Raw genomic sequence first — 18,212 nt, 5'->3', positions numbered from 1 at the left:
ATCTGCGCTCTGCTTTCCTGCATTCCCTTTTTAGGCTGCGAATGCTGTCATTTATCCAGGGTTGCTTACTAGCTTTAGATGTAGGCCTAACCTTTAGAGGAGCAGTAATATTTAGTGACGACAAGCAGATCTGATTGAAATGATCGACCACATTGTTGGTGTTGGAATCAGACAGGTGTTGGTTTTGGCTCTGAAAGAATGTGCAAAACTTTGAAACACTTTGTTCATTAAAGATGCGAGAACACACGGAGCTTGGTGAGGCGGCATGAGTAACAGGCGAATCGCAGCTAAAAACAATACATCTGTGGTCAGATATGGACATGTCCACTAATTCCACAGAGGAAATGCTGACACCCAGGGTAAAAACCAAGTCCAGTGTATGACCACGGTTATGGGTTTGGCCTTTGACATGTTGTTTGAAGTTAAAAGAAGTGGCCATATTTAAAAAGTCAGTTGCATTAACATTGGTGGGGTCATCAACATGAATATTAAAATCGCCACAAAGAACAATTCTGTCATAATTTAAAACCAGAGTAGATAAAAATTCAGGAGGTTCTGATAAAAATCCTCCAGGCGGTTTTGGGGGGGCGATAAATTATAACAAATATGATAGGTTGCAGCCCTCCACAAACTGGAACATTGTGCATTTTGCTACACCTGCACATGTTCATTTATTTTGAGAAAATTCCAAAAAGAAAAAGTCGAGCAGTTTCTGTATCTTTGGCATATTGCCTCAGATTCGTAAAAAGAGGGCAGGGTGGGTGACAAATGTTGAGGATTTATAATGCAGGATGCTGGAGTGAGATCGATGGCGCCGCAGCCAGGAGGATGTTCAGATAATTTGTTTTGTTTTGTCGATTATTTTCTTGGATAGAAAATGGTGAAAAACGTTGTTCAGTGTTTCCCAAATCCCAAGATGACGTCCTGAAATGTCGTGTTTTGTCCACAACTCAAAGGGATTCAGTTTACTCTCATAGGGGAGCAAATAAACCAGGAACTACTCCCGTTTAAAAAGCTGAAATCAGAGAATTTTGACATTCTTTTCTTTAAAAATTACTTAAAACCATTATTAAAATAGTTGGCGATTAATCGATTACTCATTTAATTGTTGCAGCTCTAGTGCCCAGGTTAGTCTACTAATGCCTGTAGGAACCAAACTCAGCAGAAGCCAAACATACGTGCAGTTATACAAAAGATTTACGACTAAGGGTGCTGGAGTGACATCGATGGTGCCGCAGCCAGGAGGATGTTCAGACAATTCGTTTTAAATCTCTGGCCTTACGTCATGTCTCTCCTCTCAGATCTGATTATATGCTCAGGTTGGTGTGCTAATGCCTTTTTAATATTGCTGTTGCTGATGGAAATACCGTAATTACCATTTTTGGGACACAGCCAGTTACAGCATTAGGTGGCATGAAGTGAATGTGTATAGATCCTCTCCACTCTGCGGGAATCGCTGCTCCCCACAATTTTTAAACAGGTCTTAGTACGGGTGTTCATACACACAGAAAAATAATCTACAACTATTTTGATAATTGATAAATAATTCAAGTCAAATTTAAAGCCAAAATCTCCAAACATTCCAGACTGTTTTCTGATGTACTTTCTTTTTAATAGCTAATAAAAATAAATCATTAGTTGCAGCCCTGTTGTTAACTGAATTGATGACTGAAGAATTTGGGCTCCAAGTAACGATTATTTTTGTTAGCAATTTAATCTGTCGATCTTTTTCTTGATGAGTCAATTAGTGGTTTGGTCCATAAAATGTCGGAAAGTTGTGAAAAAATGTAAATCAGTGTTTCCTAAAGCCCCAGATTATGTCCTCAAATGTCTTGTTTTGTCCACAACCCAAATATATTCAGTTTACCGTCAAAATATTACTAGAATCAGATAATTATGACTTAAAAAATGACTCAAAGCAATTTATCGATTATCAAAATAGTCAACTTATTGATTTAATTGTTGCAGCTCTAGTAAAAGATTTCTTCAATTTCCCACATAATTACAGGATGTAAACATTGATTTGATCTGTACACAAATACTGTTCTTTAACTTTAACAATAAATGTGTTTTCTACTAATGCACTTGTCTCTATAGCCAGCTGTCCCAGTTTACCCCCTGCCCCCCCAATACAGTTATTATGCAAATACGAAACATGAGACAAAGATTTAATGATCATGGCCAGTGCAGATTTTCCTGTTAACCATCGCAGCAGTTGGAGTTCCCACACATGAAGGGAAACTTGTGTTGGGGAATTGAAATTGTCTTTGAAGTTGCCACTCCATAAGGAGTTACAGCATTTTTGCTTGCCTGCTTTAAACTGCTGTTCCTCTTATTTGATGTTGACACATTCTTGAAAGTATCAGGGTCTGTATTCAGCAAGAATCTCAGAGGGAATCGCGCTATGAGGAGGATGAGTGGGACTTGAGAGGTGGTGGCTGTTAAACAGGGGTAAAATTTGAAATGCAGAAAATAGAACCACTTTTCAATGTGTAGGGTTTCTGTATAGGCAAAGAAGTTGGGTAATTTTGCAAATCAATCTATCTATAAAAATATGAGACAATTAAAATGTCTTAACATTATGACTGCGAGTACACACTAGCAACCGCTCATGTGTCTTACATGCAAGGAAACATGTTGATTTCTGTAACATCACCCAGCTTTGGAAAACGCACCGTAACAATATGAACATATCTCTCAAATATTTGATTTGAAAAATGTCAAACAAAAAGAGAACCCCCTAACAAATTTTACCCATTGTAATTAAATTGAGACATCAGGACAGGTTAGGACACCTCTGGAGCTCTCCTAAATGGTATTTGTTAGGCTAGTTCATGTTGTCATTATTACGTACCAGTGACCAAGATGCATTACTGAGTTGTGTTTTGGCCAGTTAGGAGTGGTTTCCTGCTCTGAGGCGCTTGATAAAAATGGGCCCTCACACAAGATGTGAGTTACAATGCTCCATATTCTTGCACAGATGAGTGCTGTAGCTACATGGTGAGGGATTGGAAACTAGACTGCTAGATAGTTCACATCAACATCCTGTCATTGTGTGTGTGTGTGTTGAGAGGGGTGATGTGGGCGTATCTGTGGACCTCTGGCATATGATGACATGCTGTACGGGTTTGATCTTGCCGCTGCGGCTTTCACAAGTTCTAGGTGTGTTCATACAGCAAAGTGAATTGTCAGTGTGTGACAAGACTGGACTGAAACGGTCTCCTTTTGTGTAGAGTCTCAACATATGAATCATGCCGCGTGGTTGAGACGAAAGTACTGAGGTACTATTGTTTAATCCCACAAAGCCATGTAAGCAGCTTTGATGAGTCACTGTGTACAATAGCACAACTTGTGGCATTATAAGTGGGGCTTCCCGAGAAAATACACACCTTGCCTTTGAGTTTGCTTTCATTTAAACCTTGATTGTGATTTTTAAAGTAAGTAAAAATGTAAATGAAATGACCAAACTCCAGCTCCTCAGTTGAGTGATTGCTTCTGTGCTCAGTTTTTTTTTATCATCTTAATTTCAGACAAAACTAGAAATCTTAAAATGTCAGCTTGTGCTTTAAAAAACGGTGGTGGGAATCTTGACTGTTTGACAATTTATCGACGAAAGATTAATCGAGAAAATAATCTGTTTGGTGCTCTTTGATCACACACTCCCTGATTTAAATTTAAATCTTATGTGTTTTAGACTAATTTGTTTTATGCAAAGATCTTGTGCGTTTTAGTTTTGAGCTTTGTCTGTTGAATGACTGAATGTTGATTAAGCTCCTGCCGCCCTGTGCAGAGTTAAAATCTGAGCAGTATTTGCTCCGGAGCAGGTTACATTTGAGATAAGAGATCAATGCTTTAAAAGCACCGCCTACTGACTAATTCATTGTTTTGTAAAAATTACATCACAATTCGCAGACAATCCCGCAGATTGTTTTATGGGCTATTTTTATGATGTGGGTGATACAAAGATGTTTTAAAATACTGATATCATCCTACAACAGAGACTGATTGAAGCACTAAAGCCTTGTACTTAAGATATGACAGTAAGACATATCCTTGGAGGAATGGAGTAGCATCTGCACTAAGGCACAGGCACAGACTGAATACTCGGCTGAAACTATTGCAATACAATTGTTTGCGAATATATGTAGCCCCTGCTGAGCTAAACACATTTAATAAAACAATTCCAGACACATGCTACAAGTGCAATCACTCCAAAGGGACACTGTTTCATTGTATATGGGATTGTGAAAAAGGAGGTCTCACATATAATATCCCAAATGGTATCAGTAAATTAGTTTTCTCCTGTGCTGACGTGGCACATTAACCTGCGGTTGTACCCGATCTATCCACACCTGACAAATCAAGTACCAACACTTATAGATATGTGCTTGTTGCAGGCAAGCTGTTTTTGATGTTTAAAATCAGCCACTACGTAAAAACCTTGGTTTGTTTCATTCAGTGCGTCCCGAGTATTTGGAAATCATTATGTACCTGCCCATCCTGCGTAAGATTGCAGTAATTACTTGGGACAGCACGCCTGAAAAACTGCTTTGGAAAACCCCAGCAGAAACCGCTACAATATGCTGGAATTAGCAGATCGTGCTTCATCCAGCCAGAGGGAAAAATCACCGACCGTCCGCACCGTGCCCAGTCGCTCCGTGATCTCCTGTCCCTGTACGCCCCATTCCCTCTCCCATACCTACAATGGGTTGTGTCGCTATTACGACCGGCGCGCTGTGAACAGCTGGTGATCTTTCCCTCTGGCTGGTTGAATTTTACGCGTACGACAGATGCTATCTTGCACTTTTGGTGAAGACGTCGTTCTCCGTGTACACTGTTAATAGATCAGTTTACATGTTAATTTGCTGGTCATATCAAGTTTGCATAGTTTTTACGCATGCAAACCTTTAGTAAATCTGGGCCTATGCCTACTTGCCACTTCGAAATGTTTTTATTTACTCACAAGATGCACACAGTCTATAAATATTCTGATCATATATATTTTGGTATTCAAATCAAGTTTAATATGAATTTGCTTTTTTAACTTTTGGTTGCATCTTACATTTTAGAGACTGGTCATGCGTGTCCCACCTTTTGGTATAGCCATGGGACCTTAATTCGGGAAAAATATCTACGGTAGTCAATGGTGAGAGACAACTTATTGTTTGATCCTTTGAACTGTGCCCTGAATAAAACATATGTTTGGCAATTTAAAAGATAATTTTGTCTGTCTAGAAAGTTGACATTTGTGGTAAAACGGTAAATATACATTTAGTTTTGTGTGAAAACCGTTCAACGGACTACATGTCTCGTTTCGTACAATATACGTCATCATCATGTTAACACGGTAATGCTAGCTAACGTTCATTGCTTGGTTGCTAATAGCTAGGTAACCTAGCGACTCTTGGTCCTTTTATAACATCATTCTCTCATGGAAGTTCTTCGACCTTAGCTTCAGTAACGTTAGCTTCAGTCATTGAGAGAAAAGTCACATACACACGATATTTGGGTTTGTGGTTTTTGTAATTATGTATTTTCACAGTCTTGTACTTAAACAGTTTTACATCAAACTAAATATTGGTTGTCTCTTGCCATTGATTACCGTACATATTCCCGTGGTGGTCCACCGGAAAGGGAGGGACTTAGGCTCTCTATTTGGGCGCAGGTTTAGGACCCACATGCAGGACAAGATAAGCAGGATGATCTTCAGGGTATCCAGAAATAGTCCAGCACTAAACGTGAGGCAACACAACCAAGGATTTACACAAAAATCCAGCAACAAAAATACTAAGTCAGACAACAGAAAATAGTCCTGGCAGATCAAGTAATAGTTTCAAAAACTTGTGACTGTACAAACAGACAGACAGGCAGGGCCTGCCTGTGAGTGAGTCTTTCCACCAATATGTGAGCACTTTTTATTGCATGAATGGATCTTTTATGTTTCGTTGCTTTATGAAGTTCAATTTACAAAAACGTTTTGGAACGTTTTTGAGTGCGTTCAATAAATAAATCTGATGCTGGAAGCCAGAAAACAAAGATGCACTGAAATAAAATGCAGCCATTTTTTATTTTATCAGGTGTACATGTGCTTTTTTTACATTTCAGCTCCAAATGTCGGTTGTGAAAAAGGTCCAAGACTCACACATTTAATGCAGCCGAGACACTGCAGTGGGTTGTTCTTTCTGGTTACACTTGATCCCCGGTTATAGTATTTACCTTGTCTTTGACGTTTTGCCAGATTTCGTGAACTTTTTTCAGTGTCTGTATCGTCCTTGCCATCTGTTATGTTACCTTACTTTTCACTATTTCTGTTAAACGTTTTGACGTCAGTGTTGGTGGCTGTGGTTGAACTGGATTCTCATTCTGACTGCAGGTACCGATGAATTTAACTGTCATGGTTTCAGTTCTGCTAGTCATTAAGTCAATCAGAGATATAAAAACACAATATAAAAGTACCAGAATATAGACAGATATTGGTTAGAAATAAGGAAACATTAACATCAGGATATAAATACCAGTATGATGTAGTTATATATGCGAACAGATCTGTGGGAAAATGGTAAGTTATTGTGTTTGCATGCTATCATTTATACACATGATCGTTTTATTGCACCTTTTCATTTATATGCAAATAATAAACATTTCTCTCGGCACCTTTTTATGTATGTTTCTGAACTAATTTTGAAAGTGTTTTGTAGCTGCACCCAAGAATGTTTTCAGTCATTTTGAGTCACGTAGATCACAGTGACCTCCTTTTAAAGTCTGATAGCATCTGCTCTCTCTTCCTGCTTCAGAAAGAGGGTTTTCTTTGCTTTGTATGCTCAAATCTGTCAGCCTCATCTGCTGCTGTTGCCACTGTTTGTCTTCATACACAATCAAGCTTACAATTTGCTTCACTCATATAAACTATAAAAATGCTGATTTAGTAAATTATTTCTAGTTTGATCCCGAATTTGACATTCTGACCTTTTTGTAAGTGAATGATTTGAAATCTGTTCTCAAGTTTTAGTTTTAAATTAGTATCTTTGATTTTGCTTTTTTATTATTATTTTTTTAAATGTTGCTTTGCTCTGCATAAAGTTGTTAATGTCCTTGCTGTATATCTGTAAGCACATAAAGGATTTCTCCCGTATATAAAAATTCTTTCACAGATTCAATGGGTAAAACTTGCTGTTTATATTTTGTCTTGTAAACATAGAAGATATTTTGCACTTTCAACAAAAATACATGTCAAACTGCTAGAACAAGTCAAAATTGTGACACTAAAATGTGTGTGGTTAAGTGTGTGTGTGGGTCTAGTGCTACATTGTGGTGACAGCCCTCAGCGACCAACTTTACTGTTGCGGTTATCACTTCTTCTACAGTAGTTATGCTTCGACCTGAGATTTCTCTTTCACTCTTCTCACATGTCAATTTGTTTTTGAGCCTCTATATTTGCGTCAGCGTATTATCACAAGCATGCACGTAAATGTTAGGTCACAGAGGAAATGAAACTGAAATGTACATTTTTCTTCTTGTTTTTTTTTTTTTTAAAGATGTATGATAACAGAAGTGACTCATGCATGTCCTTGAATGTGTGTTCACACACTCATCCAAAAATTTAATTTAATCCTTTTATTGTCTTCTTTAAGGCATTTGAATCTTTTTATGCGCTTGTGAACCACACCAAAACAATGATAAAAAGGCTCCAAACTTCATTATTAATTATAGTATAAATAAGCAATGTTTTGGTTTAATTGTGATTACCTCTGAAACAAAAGGTTGATCTTAGTGGGAGCCTTTTGGAGGATTTATGTTTAATGTCTTGTATAAAAAAAGAGAACTCAGACTGAGTTCACGTGCAGTGCAATGAAGCATGTCCTTCCTGTAATTGCTGAGATGTCAGGCTTGTGCACACATGCACTGGATAACTGTTTAGCTATCCACTTTGCGTATCACCCATGCTATTATGATTGTGTAATGACACATAAATGACATTAAACTGGGATTCACAGCACAGAAGTGAGGATCAGTTACCAAAGAGGGTGGAATGGAGAACACTTACTGTTTTCTGTGATCTGCTTTTGCTACTTTGGATTTGAGGAAGTGTGTGCACTGAGAAGGAAATTAAGAGATGTCTTTTTTTTCTTCTTTTTTTTTCAGTTTGTCGATGTCAGAGGAAACATTACATAAGGTTACTGGTAGATTAGATTTGAAAGAATCCAGTGCAGGAGTGAAGCTGCTGTTCTGTCCTTTTAACTCCCCACAACCGAGTTTAATTGATGCACATGTGCATTTTGTCTTTACTGAAAGCCAGAATATTATAATAATAATAATATTATAACATCATGCTCTTGGGCTCATTAAGTTATGTTGGCTGCTGCGTGTGGAAAAACATGTAGTGGCAGAGGTTCACCAGGAAGATGGTATGTACTAGTTTTTATGCATTGCCATCTAGTGGGGAGTTTGACCTTACAGGCTCAATACTCATTGAGAAGGAGGGCAGTGTGAGGGGTTGAGCTGAGTCTGTAAATCAGTCATTCACAACATCAAGGACCCCTAAACTGACACAAATTAGATCCCTGACTGATTTTGTTCAAGGGTCCTGCAGATTTTAGATGCTTTATTAAAGAACATGTATGAAACCCAACCAAAATAGTCATACATTTTGTCATTTTGCTAATTAGGGATTAAGTTATATGGAAAATTATTTCCCTTTTTGGTGTAGACCCCCCTCAAGGACCCCAGTTTGAGAACCACTGCTATAAATGACCTATGTGATCATGAAAGCGCTTCTGTACAGGGTGGGGTTGCTATGGTATGAGAAGTTTAATAACTATCCCAGAAAATATCAGGTTTAAAATATACTGTATTATACAATTATTATTATCAGTTAGAAGAGAAGTGAAACCAGAACTTTCTTTGTTCAACAGAAACTTCATTATAATTTCACACAATATTATGTCCTCAAAAACATGAAACTTGATCTTGTATTATATATATTTTTTAATAACACTAATACAGTAGAATTCAATACAATGGATAAGCAGCACGCTTGTACAGAGGTGGAATTTCTCCTTATTGAAAAGCTGTGTTATTGTCAGACCATTTTCAAATAACACATTTCTAGCCAATATTTTGCTGATAGTACCATTCTTGGTAAAATATTTCTGTTAGGGAAAGGCGTAAAACTTTGGCTGTCTGATATTAATTTCATGGTTTTGTTTTGGTGTTTTTAGATGTCAAATTTGAATGCCTCCAAAAATCTTATGTCTGACATCTGTGTCTGTTTCCACAGTGGAGCCGCCGACCAACGTAAAGCTTCACTGCCACAATCTGCACAATGTGCTTCAGTGGAGTTACGACCAACTGTCGCCAGGGCTTAAGTTCAAAGTCGACATAAGCTCGATCTTGAGGTAAGATATAAATAGGTTTGCATTTCTGTCTGTACACATTACCTGCTAAATATTTGTGTTCGACAGTTTAAAAAACCTATTTTGACTGGATCTCTGCTTTAAACTGTACAAACAGTCAGGTAATTTGTACGCTGCTCTGATCTCTAACACTTGTATTTAGATAATGTAATAATTCTGGATCAGACTTTGATTCTTAATATACTGTACACAGTTATGATCACCAGAAAATACACGCTGACTTTGTTGTTTAGATAATCAATGTCCAAACAGCACACAGCTGGAAAGTAATTCTAAAAACTGAAGGGTAAATGGACGGATGCTTGATTAGGGCTCAAATGGTTCAGATATGTGATTATTCACACCATTGTTATAATAGGCTACCACAAGTTTATATATCATAATTAACATGTATTATGTGATTATGTTTCTGTACAAATCTATTTTTAGGTTAGGGTGTGAAATAGTTTCTAGTAAATCACAGATATTTATTATTGGCTCCTAACAATTTACATTGTGTTATAAAGCATTTATTTTCTGTTTACACATGTACAGCAGACTTAAAACTATTTATAAATGTGTTTATTAGCTACTGAAGACATATGATTATAGTATATACCTTTTAGTCTGTAGTGTGGATCAAGCTCAAAAAAGGTGATCATACATTTCCCATAATTTTCATTTCATGTTGGTTAACAGTCTAACGTCTTTCAAACTCCCCACCCCCAGTTTGTAATGCCTGTGTCTGACAAAGTTTCTCATTAATTCCTCCAGTGAGGATCGAGTGGTTTGGGTGGACTCACCAACTGTACAAGCAGACGTGTCATTTCTGTCTGATCCAGTTGATGAATACTTTGTTACTGTGACTGCTGTGGTCGGACAAAATAAATCTGATGTTGCCCCACCTGATGGACTCACTTTCAGCTATTTCGAGGACACTCTAACAAGTCAGAAATGTGAGTAGTTATTGTGGATTTTTCACCGAGTTTATAATGAGGACATTTAATTTGATTATTTTAGTTGGATAAAACTGAATTGATGAGCTCACACACTAATCCTTCTCCTGAATACAGAAGATAGACATTCTTAGTTTGGTCCATGAACTCTGCCTGGTTTCAGCGATATTTCAGGCTGACTGTGTAGCACTGTGGCCAGATTGGCCACCACAGTATGAAGTATGGTTGCGTTTGTTCAAAAGTTGATTCCGTTTAACTTTTTCCGTCACAGGTTGCTGCGTTATTTGCGGCCCCGTCCTTTGCAAGCGAGTGCTCCCCATTCAAAACAAATGAGAGGACCTGCTTTTTGCCCCTGTGCCTGATATGGTCTGAATTCAGCCTAAAGGTGCCAGTACATCAGAACTGCTTGTTTGTCAGAAACCCCTCCCACATTTCCAACATCAGATTAGGCTGGGGCTTTGTCCAGCCATTTCTGTAACTTTTTGAAACCGACAATCTGACATTCACACCCACTTCACGCAATGATTGGCCAGCTGTGTGGCGGTGAGAACGTAAGATACTAAAAAACTTCTGATTTCTGATGCTTCTTACGAACTAGTTCTGATTGAGCATGACCCGATCCGAAGAGTCAAAAGCCACGCCAGCAACTCTGAGGCTGAACTGCTAACATCAGCATGTTCACAACTCATAATAACATGCTGATGTTAACCAGCTTAACATTTTCACCATCTTAGTTAAGTGTTAGCTTGCTAACATTTTAATTAGCACTGAAACACATAGTGCAGCTGAGGTGATGGGAATATCATTTGTTTTGCAAGTATTGGACAAATTGAAACTTTTACTTGATTATGACCATCAATAAAAATAGTTCACCCAAGTTATTCCAAGTGATCCTGAGAACATTAATGTGTGAGACTTGTCATTTAAAGAGACCTATTGTACTGCATTTTCAGTCCTATGTTGTAATTCTGTGACTCATGTATGGCAGCTTTGCATGATTCAAAGTAAAAAAAAAAAGAAAAAGATTTCTATCTTATACTGGCCCTTCGTGTAGGCCTTCATTTCCACCTCTGTCTTAAACAAGCATGTTACCAGGCTGTTGTTGCCACTGAGCGGTACAGACAGACTGAGCATAGCTGTGTGGAGCAAATGACCATATATCGAAGACTGGCTCCGTGTGTAGTAAAACGGAGGAAATCTGAGGTTTTTGCTCACAGGGATTTCTTTACAATACTTTAACTTCATTGTTGGCCATGTTTAACATGAACATCCAACATTGTAAATAAGACAATTATTTTATCTTACATTAATACAGTTTTTAGTATTATTGTTATTTTGAAAGTCCATTGCTCACTGGCTCTGAATACACATACAGTCAAACGATAGGTCACAGGGGTGGGATGTTGATCAGCCTACAAATCACCCACCCAAACAAGCAGCGGAGGGAGGTTTTGGCAGACTACGTTGGATGTAGTGTGTGGGAGAAGTAGATAAACAAGACAAGCGATCAAATGCCATAGCGAAGTGGATAGCTATACACTGCATGCTGATTAGTATTGGGGAAGATGTCGGTCTTGGGAACGTTCTTAAAATCACGACGTAGCCACTTGGCAGGAGACAAGCGTTCCATGAGTAAACAGCAGGCGCCCTATGGAGAATAACCATGGCAACGGCTTCTGTTTGCTACACAGCTGTAACCTATTTAATTCAAGTTAAAATTATACATAACTTTACCTGATAGGGCTTCATATAGTTTTGCAGGATGCTCTGCCATGTGACGTCATATTTAGTAAACAGTAATAGATTCTGGAAACTCACAAACAGCGAGGATCAGTCTCTCTCACAAATTGTTCGGCAGCGGGCGTGTGCGCGAGGCAAGCGCAACCGCGACAGTTTCACGGGAACGCGCCCACTTGTCAGTACGCCTTGCGCTCGACCACTTCACCTCAATCTAACAGGGACGCTTGCTGCTGAACATAAACTGTTTATGCTGCTCCCTGATAAAAGAAAAATGTTTCTGCTGATACCTGTTCAGAAGAAAACAGGAAATCAGATTCATATATGTTAACCTGTTGCTCAGAAGGTGCCTGTTATGATCGTGGCTCTGGACTCTGACTTGTTTTAACAAGCTAGATAAAAGGTAATTCCCTGGCAGTGGCAAATGGCTTTGGTTTTATATTTGATTTGATTACATTAATGTTTAAGTTGAGATTTACAAGAAATATTTTATAGCTACTGTGTGAAGAGAAAACTGCTGGTAAAAAGCACCTTATTTGTTTGTCTTATTTAAGTGTTTGCAAACCACATGTTATTGCACTTTTGTGTATATAACAGTACATTGATATTAAAACTGCACAATACACTACTTCGTTATTCAATTTTGCGCATAACAATGCGATTAATGGAAGAAAATGATGGGATTAATCGTGATTAAGTCGCTGCCAAGCTGTAGTTTTTATATAGATTTTTGCTAGTGCAATACCATTTTAAAAAAGTGGAGAAAAAGACTTAAAAGTACCCTGTGGAGGTTTTGACCTCAAGTGCAGCTATGGAGTAGTGTTTTTTTTAAATGCTTGTCCTTCCTTTGTTTGTATTGCATTTATATGCATAAGGATGCACAATATAAAACCAAAACTGACCCAACACAAAATACATTCCCGCTGACAGTTTCACACTATTCAGCTGATCTACAGTTGTGGAGGAAAAACATTCAGTGTGTTTGTTAGGCCTCGAGCATGCATACAATGCACTTCAGTGAGAAATTATGACTTTAAACATAACTGTTTAACACATAATATGACTGTCATACATTAATTACTTTTGTCTTTGGTTTGTATAAGTTACTCAGACTAAAAAATGTCAGAATAAAGGTTAGCTGTTCATCATCTCAGTAATTCTGCTGTCTCCAACATGAAATTGCGATTCAGTTAAGAATTAAGCCACGTTCATGTTGGTTTCCAGGTTCACTGGACTTCCCATCAGTTAACGTCACTGCCCAACAAGATGACACCATCCTGTTCCGCTTCACGCATCCCTGGTTGTTATACCACCAAAAGTTCCCTGAACTTCCAAATACAAAATCTAGGAGGAAGAAAAGCTATGTCGCACAGATCAGTGACCAGCTACCTGTATTTTTATACGAAGTTGAGATCGTCAATCAGGTCAGATTCCACGCAGTTTCATGAATCAATAAATGCAGAGGAAATAAGCTGTAGACGTGTCAGTTTCCTCATGTAATTATTACATAATATTGTATATAGTTGGTTTATCAAAAGCATGAAATACTAATGTTAATGTAGTGTTATTAATTAGTAGTAGTACAACTGCTTACCATGATATAGGTGGTGTAGTGTGCTGTAATTTTTCATCAAACACTTGACACTGTGTGTGAACAAATGTGTGTACAAATTACTTGTGTGTGTCGCTGTGACGTTTTGTTAAAGAGTCTCACTTTCTGTTGTGCGTGCAGTCGTTGTCACACCACAGCTTCACCTGTGAGGAGAGTGTGTGTAAGGAAAAGCTTCCAGTGGAGGCTGCACAGGGGAAACATTGTCTGACGGTGAAGGGGAAGCTGATGAAAGTGGCAGTTCTACAAGCACAGGAGTACTGCAGCCGGCCAGTAACACCACCACATCAGTCATACAGTTGAGTAAAATATATTTTTTTTGATGCACGACAGTCAGGCTGTTATGTCTTTGCAGAATTATGGTGCGTTGACAGTCTGTTTAAAATTATATGAAATGCTCTTTGAAGGGCTTGAAGCCCAAACCTGAGGTATAAGCTAGGCAAACAGATCAACCCAAGACTTGCCTGGAAAGCAAGGTACATCACCAGTGGCTGTTCTTTAAGGAGGATATTTCCTTTTTTAATGTACACACTGCACCGTAGCAGTAGACCTTAATGCTGGAAATAAGGAGTTACGCTTCTGGGACGTTATATGCAAAGTGAAATATTATTTTATTTATTTATTTTAACCAGGAGAGTCCCACTGAGATTAAGAACCTCTTTTGCAAGGAAGCCTGGCCAAGACAGGCAGCAGCATATAAAAAAATAAAAATACAAACGCATAGGGACAGACAAATAACACAGAAAACTAGTAAGCAAACATTTCATGAAGCCATTTTAAACCCTCTTTACAGTCTAAGAGCAGAAATGTTGTTAACCTGAAGATATTTCTGCATGTAGTGAAATCAGAATACTGAGACCAGTGGTTCCAAAACATGTATTCACTTTTATGGATAAAGAAAAAAGCCTCACTATAAACATGCAAAAAAACACACACAGTTGTTGTAATGAACAGAAGAACAACAGGATGTCCAGTGTCTGCATCAATACTACACCCTGCCTTTTCTGAAGTTGCGTCCAAATTGTGATTAGAATTTTGTTTTTTAATAGTCCTTTAATACCCTCAATGAGCTTACAATTTTATTTTTCTGGGTTTTTTTTAAACACTAAGTGTTGGTGTTAGAGCAGAGGGCTGTATCACACAGGAAAGGTCACATATGTAATAAGCTAATTGTTAAAATTTTTGTCTAGTATCTAATTTGATCAGATGAGTTATGTCACGATCTGTCTGCTTCACCTCAGCAGGTGACTACATGTGATCGATCACATTCCCTTTGAGGTAAATAATCAGTGCAGTACGTTGCAATTTTGGGGTTTGCGTTTTTTTGTTGTTGTTTTGTTGTTGTTTTTAAGTTGGGGAAAGTTGGAGTCAGTCGGCCAGAACACAGTCAGGTGTGTGGATGAGAACTCGGCACACTAACAGATAAGGGTGGGAATCACCAGAGGCCCCACGATACAATATTATCACGATATTTATGTTGCGATACGATTTTATTGCGATTTTTAATATATTGAGATATATATTGCAATTTATTACCTTTTTCCAACTTCCAATTAGGTCCCTAAAGTCAAACTTTGTCAACATCTGTTTATCTAAAAAGATACATTTCTCTGTTTGTTCATATCACTTTTTCAGTCCTCTATATGGTCTTGATAAGTTTTCTAGTGGACTAAAAAAGAAATAGACTTTATTATTCTAGTACCAAAAAGTTAAGTCCCATCTGCAATTTATATAATAAAATTGGTTAGACTGTGTGTATGTATGGCTATTAGTCTGATTGTAAATGTATTTACTTTTACATCTGCTTTGTCTAGTATCCATCATCATTGTGGCCATTGTGCTTGCTGTGATTGCATTTGCTGTGACATTCTACATGGTGTACCGAAAAATTACTGATCCCTCAAGTTCTTTACCAGAGGTTCTGGTAAGTTCATTTCACCAACTCTGATTTATTTTGATGAGCCTAAATGATTTAGTTTGAATGTTTTAGAAGTATTTATCCCCACTAAAGGAACATGTTTGTAAATTTCAACACTAACCTAATAGCTCTTCGTTGTGTCTTATTTCTAAGGATATCACGAATAAACTGAAGCGGTTGACCTTGGGAGCGGATCGCGAGCAGGTCTCTGTGCCAGAATTGGGGCCTTCCTCACCCACACCTCTACTGCCAAACACCGAAGAAAACAAATTGCTAACTAATGATCCTTCCTCTACTGAGCCTGAACTCCGTCTGCGCATCGGCGGGTTGTCGACCGAGGTTGAAGGTGTGTGTGATGTCGTGCAGGGGGAGAAGGATGAAGATCCTGGGTATGTGCAAGGCAGCAACCTGGATGAAGAGATACAAAACTTCAGCAAGGGCCACTCTGGTTACGAGAGCCGTCCGGTTTTTGTTGAGATTGCACCAGATGAACAGGCTGAGGGCTACCGTGGCGGTGAAGGTGGAACTGGTGTCGTGTGAACACTGAGGAATATGTTCTTTCCTACAACCCTGCAATCGCCTGCATGAAACTACAAAAAATTTGATCTCAACAGTAACTTGCAGGGGAGATGCTGTTACAAATTGGAGTTTGATGTTTCCTCAGTCTCAATGCCAAGTAAAGTACAATCGGAACATCTTAACATCAGGTACATTTGGATGAAAGTCAAATAGATAAACATAATTACTAAATCAAATCGGTCACCAGAATGTTGGTGGTGTAGTAATGTCCATCTAGACCTATAAGTTACTTAACTTCATAAGTACAGCCTATTGTCGATTCTGCTGCAGTCACTAACTTTGCAGGTCTAAGTCTGCTAGTAGGTGAGAAAGAACCTGATGAAAACGTGTGATAATTTACATCACAGTACATTACATTCATGTGGCAGACACTTTTGTACAAGGCGTTCAAGCTCCATAAGAACCAGAGCTGGAATCATAAGTGCGTCCCAACCCCCAGCAAACAAAGTAGTAGCACATTCAGTGCGTGCACATGGCATATCGGTAAGTGTTCATGCTAAGCTCCAGCACGGAGCGTTGAGATAATTACTCTTACTCTATAAAACTCTTTTATACTCTATAAAATCAACAAATGTGTGGCTTAGCTGAACACCTAGCAGCCATTATTAGAAAAGAATGTGGAGTGAAGCAATTTTTCCCTGCAGGAAAACCGGAAACTTCCCCCCATGACGTCGTTGCATCTTGTCTTCACTATTGCAAGTCTCTCTACTCTGGTGTTGTTTAAAAAACAAACAAAAAACAACTTCTCTTCCTTCAGCTGCAGCTACATTCCTGGCAATTAAATCCCTGTCTAATGGGGTTACCAGGAAAGTAACAACTCATCCTTCGCTTCATCACGTGTGGACTTTGAAGGCTTCACTGCAATGAATCCTATAAAATGATTCTAACTGTGCTTTACCTCCTATAATGCAAATTGAAGTACTATAATAGTAGTAATAATATTTCCAAATGCTTATATACATAAGGCTCATAAACATTTCTGTCGTTCAGTAATGTGTATTTGCATCTGTTTCATGCATACAGGAATTCCCATATTCATTTGTTACTCGGATGGCAGGTCACAATACTGTATTACATGAGGAACAGTATATCTTCAAATATTGAAAATGTCCTCTTGCTTATTTGCAGTCATGTGTTTTCAGTCTGAATGGGGTGCTTTACCTTGTGCCGTTGCACCTTAAAGTCACAGTGAAGCAAAAGTTAGACCGTCTTTAACTGCATAATGTGACAGGTGAAACGGGATATTTAGTTATAAGAAGGATTTGATCGAGTCCTTCAGATGGGACTGGAGCACCAAAAAAGTGAGCGTGGTTTAACAATATGGATTTGTAAAGGATTGTTTACCTGCATCACCTCTAACTGCTGGTTGATCAGGAGGGGGAGAACGAGGTAGAGATGAATGAATTGAACAGTTAACACACGGACACGTGTTTCACATGGTGCTTTAAATGTGTTATGGTCATTTTGAGTATGGCAATGAATTAATTTCCTCATGAAACGAGTTGCTCTTTTTAGACTTTGTGTTGTGCCTTGTCTGTCACTTTTTGAGTTTAATACATACAAATTATTTGTTTTGTAACATCTCTATGTTTTCATCTTTGTTAAGTTGCTGTGATAAATCTCAGAATCTCGGTCTGTTTATATTTCCATGCTCATGAGTGCTGAATAAATGAAAACACAGCCTGGCTAAATAGATTTTTTTTTTTTAAATGATGCTGACTATGAAACAGGGAAGTGGTGTTTTTATTTGTCACATTTTGGTCCACTGGTTTCAAAGGCGGGGTGGGGTAAATAATTTAATTACCAGCTGTGTGATTGATTGTTATAATGCTTGAATATGTTGTTTAGTCTCGCTAATGTTTAGATTTATGAAAGAAGCTTGATTCTCTAAATTGAGTACAGCCACATTTTGATAATCTCTCACTATCTACTTGGTTAATCTTTTTGCCTCCATCAACATACTCATTCTTGTGTTATATCATGTAAAAAGAATGTTAAGCATTAAACCATTTCAAAAAAGA

At 38.2% G+C, this 18,212-nt stretch overlaps 1 protein-coding gene across 1 annotated transcript in view; it reads left to right on the top strand.

Moving 5' to 3' along the window:
* The window catches only part of ifngr1l (interferon gamma receptor 1-like), a 20,640-nt gene extending 2,428 nt beyond the window's left edge, over positions 1-18,212 (top strand). The window contains exons 2-7 of the mRNA XM_046070616.1: positions 9,278-9,395; positions 10,167-10,348; positions 13,310-13,509; positions 13,818-13,992; positions 15,509-15,618; positions 15,766-18,212. Of these exons, the coding sequence (XP_045926572.1) occupies positions 9,278-9,395; positions 10,167-10,348; positions 13,310-13,509; positions 13,818-13,992; positions 15,509-15,618; positions 15,766-16,152 (1,172 nt within the window). The 3' untranslated portion in view covers positions 16,153-18,212. The remainder of the gene's footprint in view (positions 1-9,277; positions 9,396-10,166; positions 10,349-13,309; positions 13,510-13,817; positions 13,993-15,508; positions 15,619-15,765) is intronic.

Source organism: Micropterus dolomieu, linkage group LG15 (assembly GCF_021292245.1).
Source record: "Micropterus dolomieu isolate WLL.071019.BEF.003 ecotype Adirondacks linkage group LG15, ASM2129224v1, whole genome shotgun sequence".
Taxonomy (NCBI): domain Eukaryota; kingdom Metazoa; phylum Chordata; class Actinopteri; order Centrarchiformes; family Centrarchidae; genus Micropterus; species Micropterus dolomieu.
This window is presented reverse-complemented; position numbering and strand designations above follow the sequence as displayed.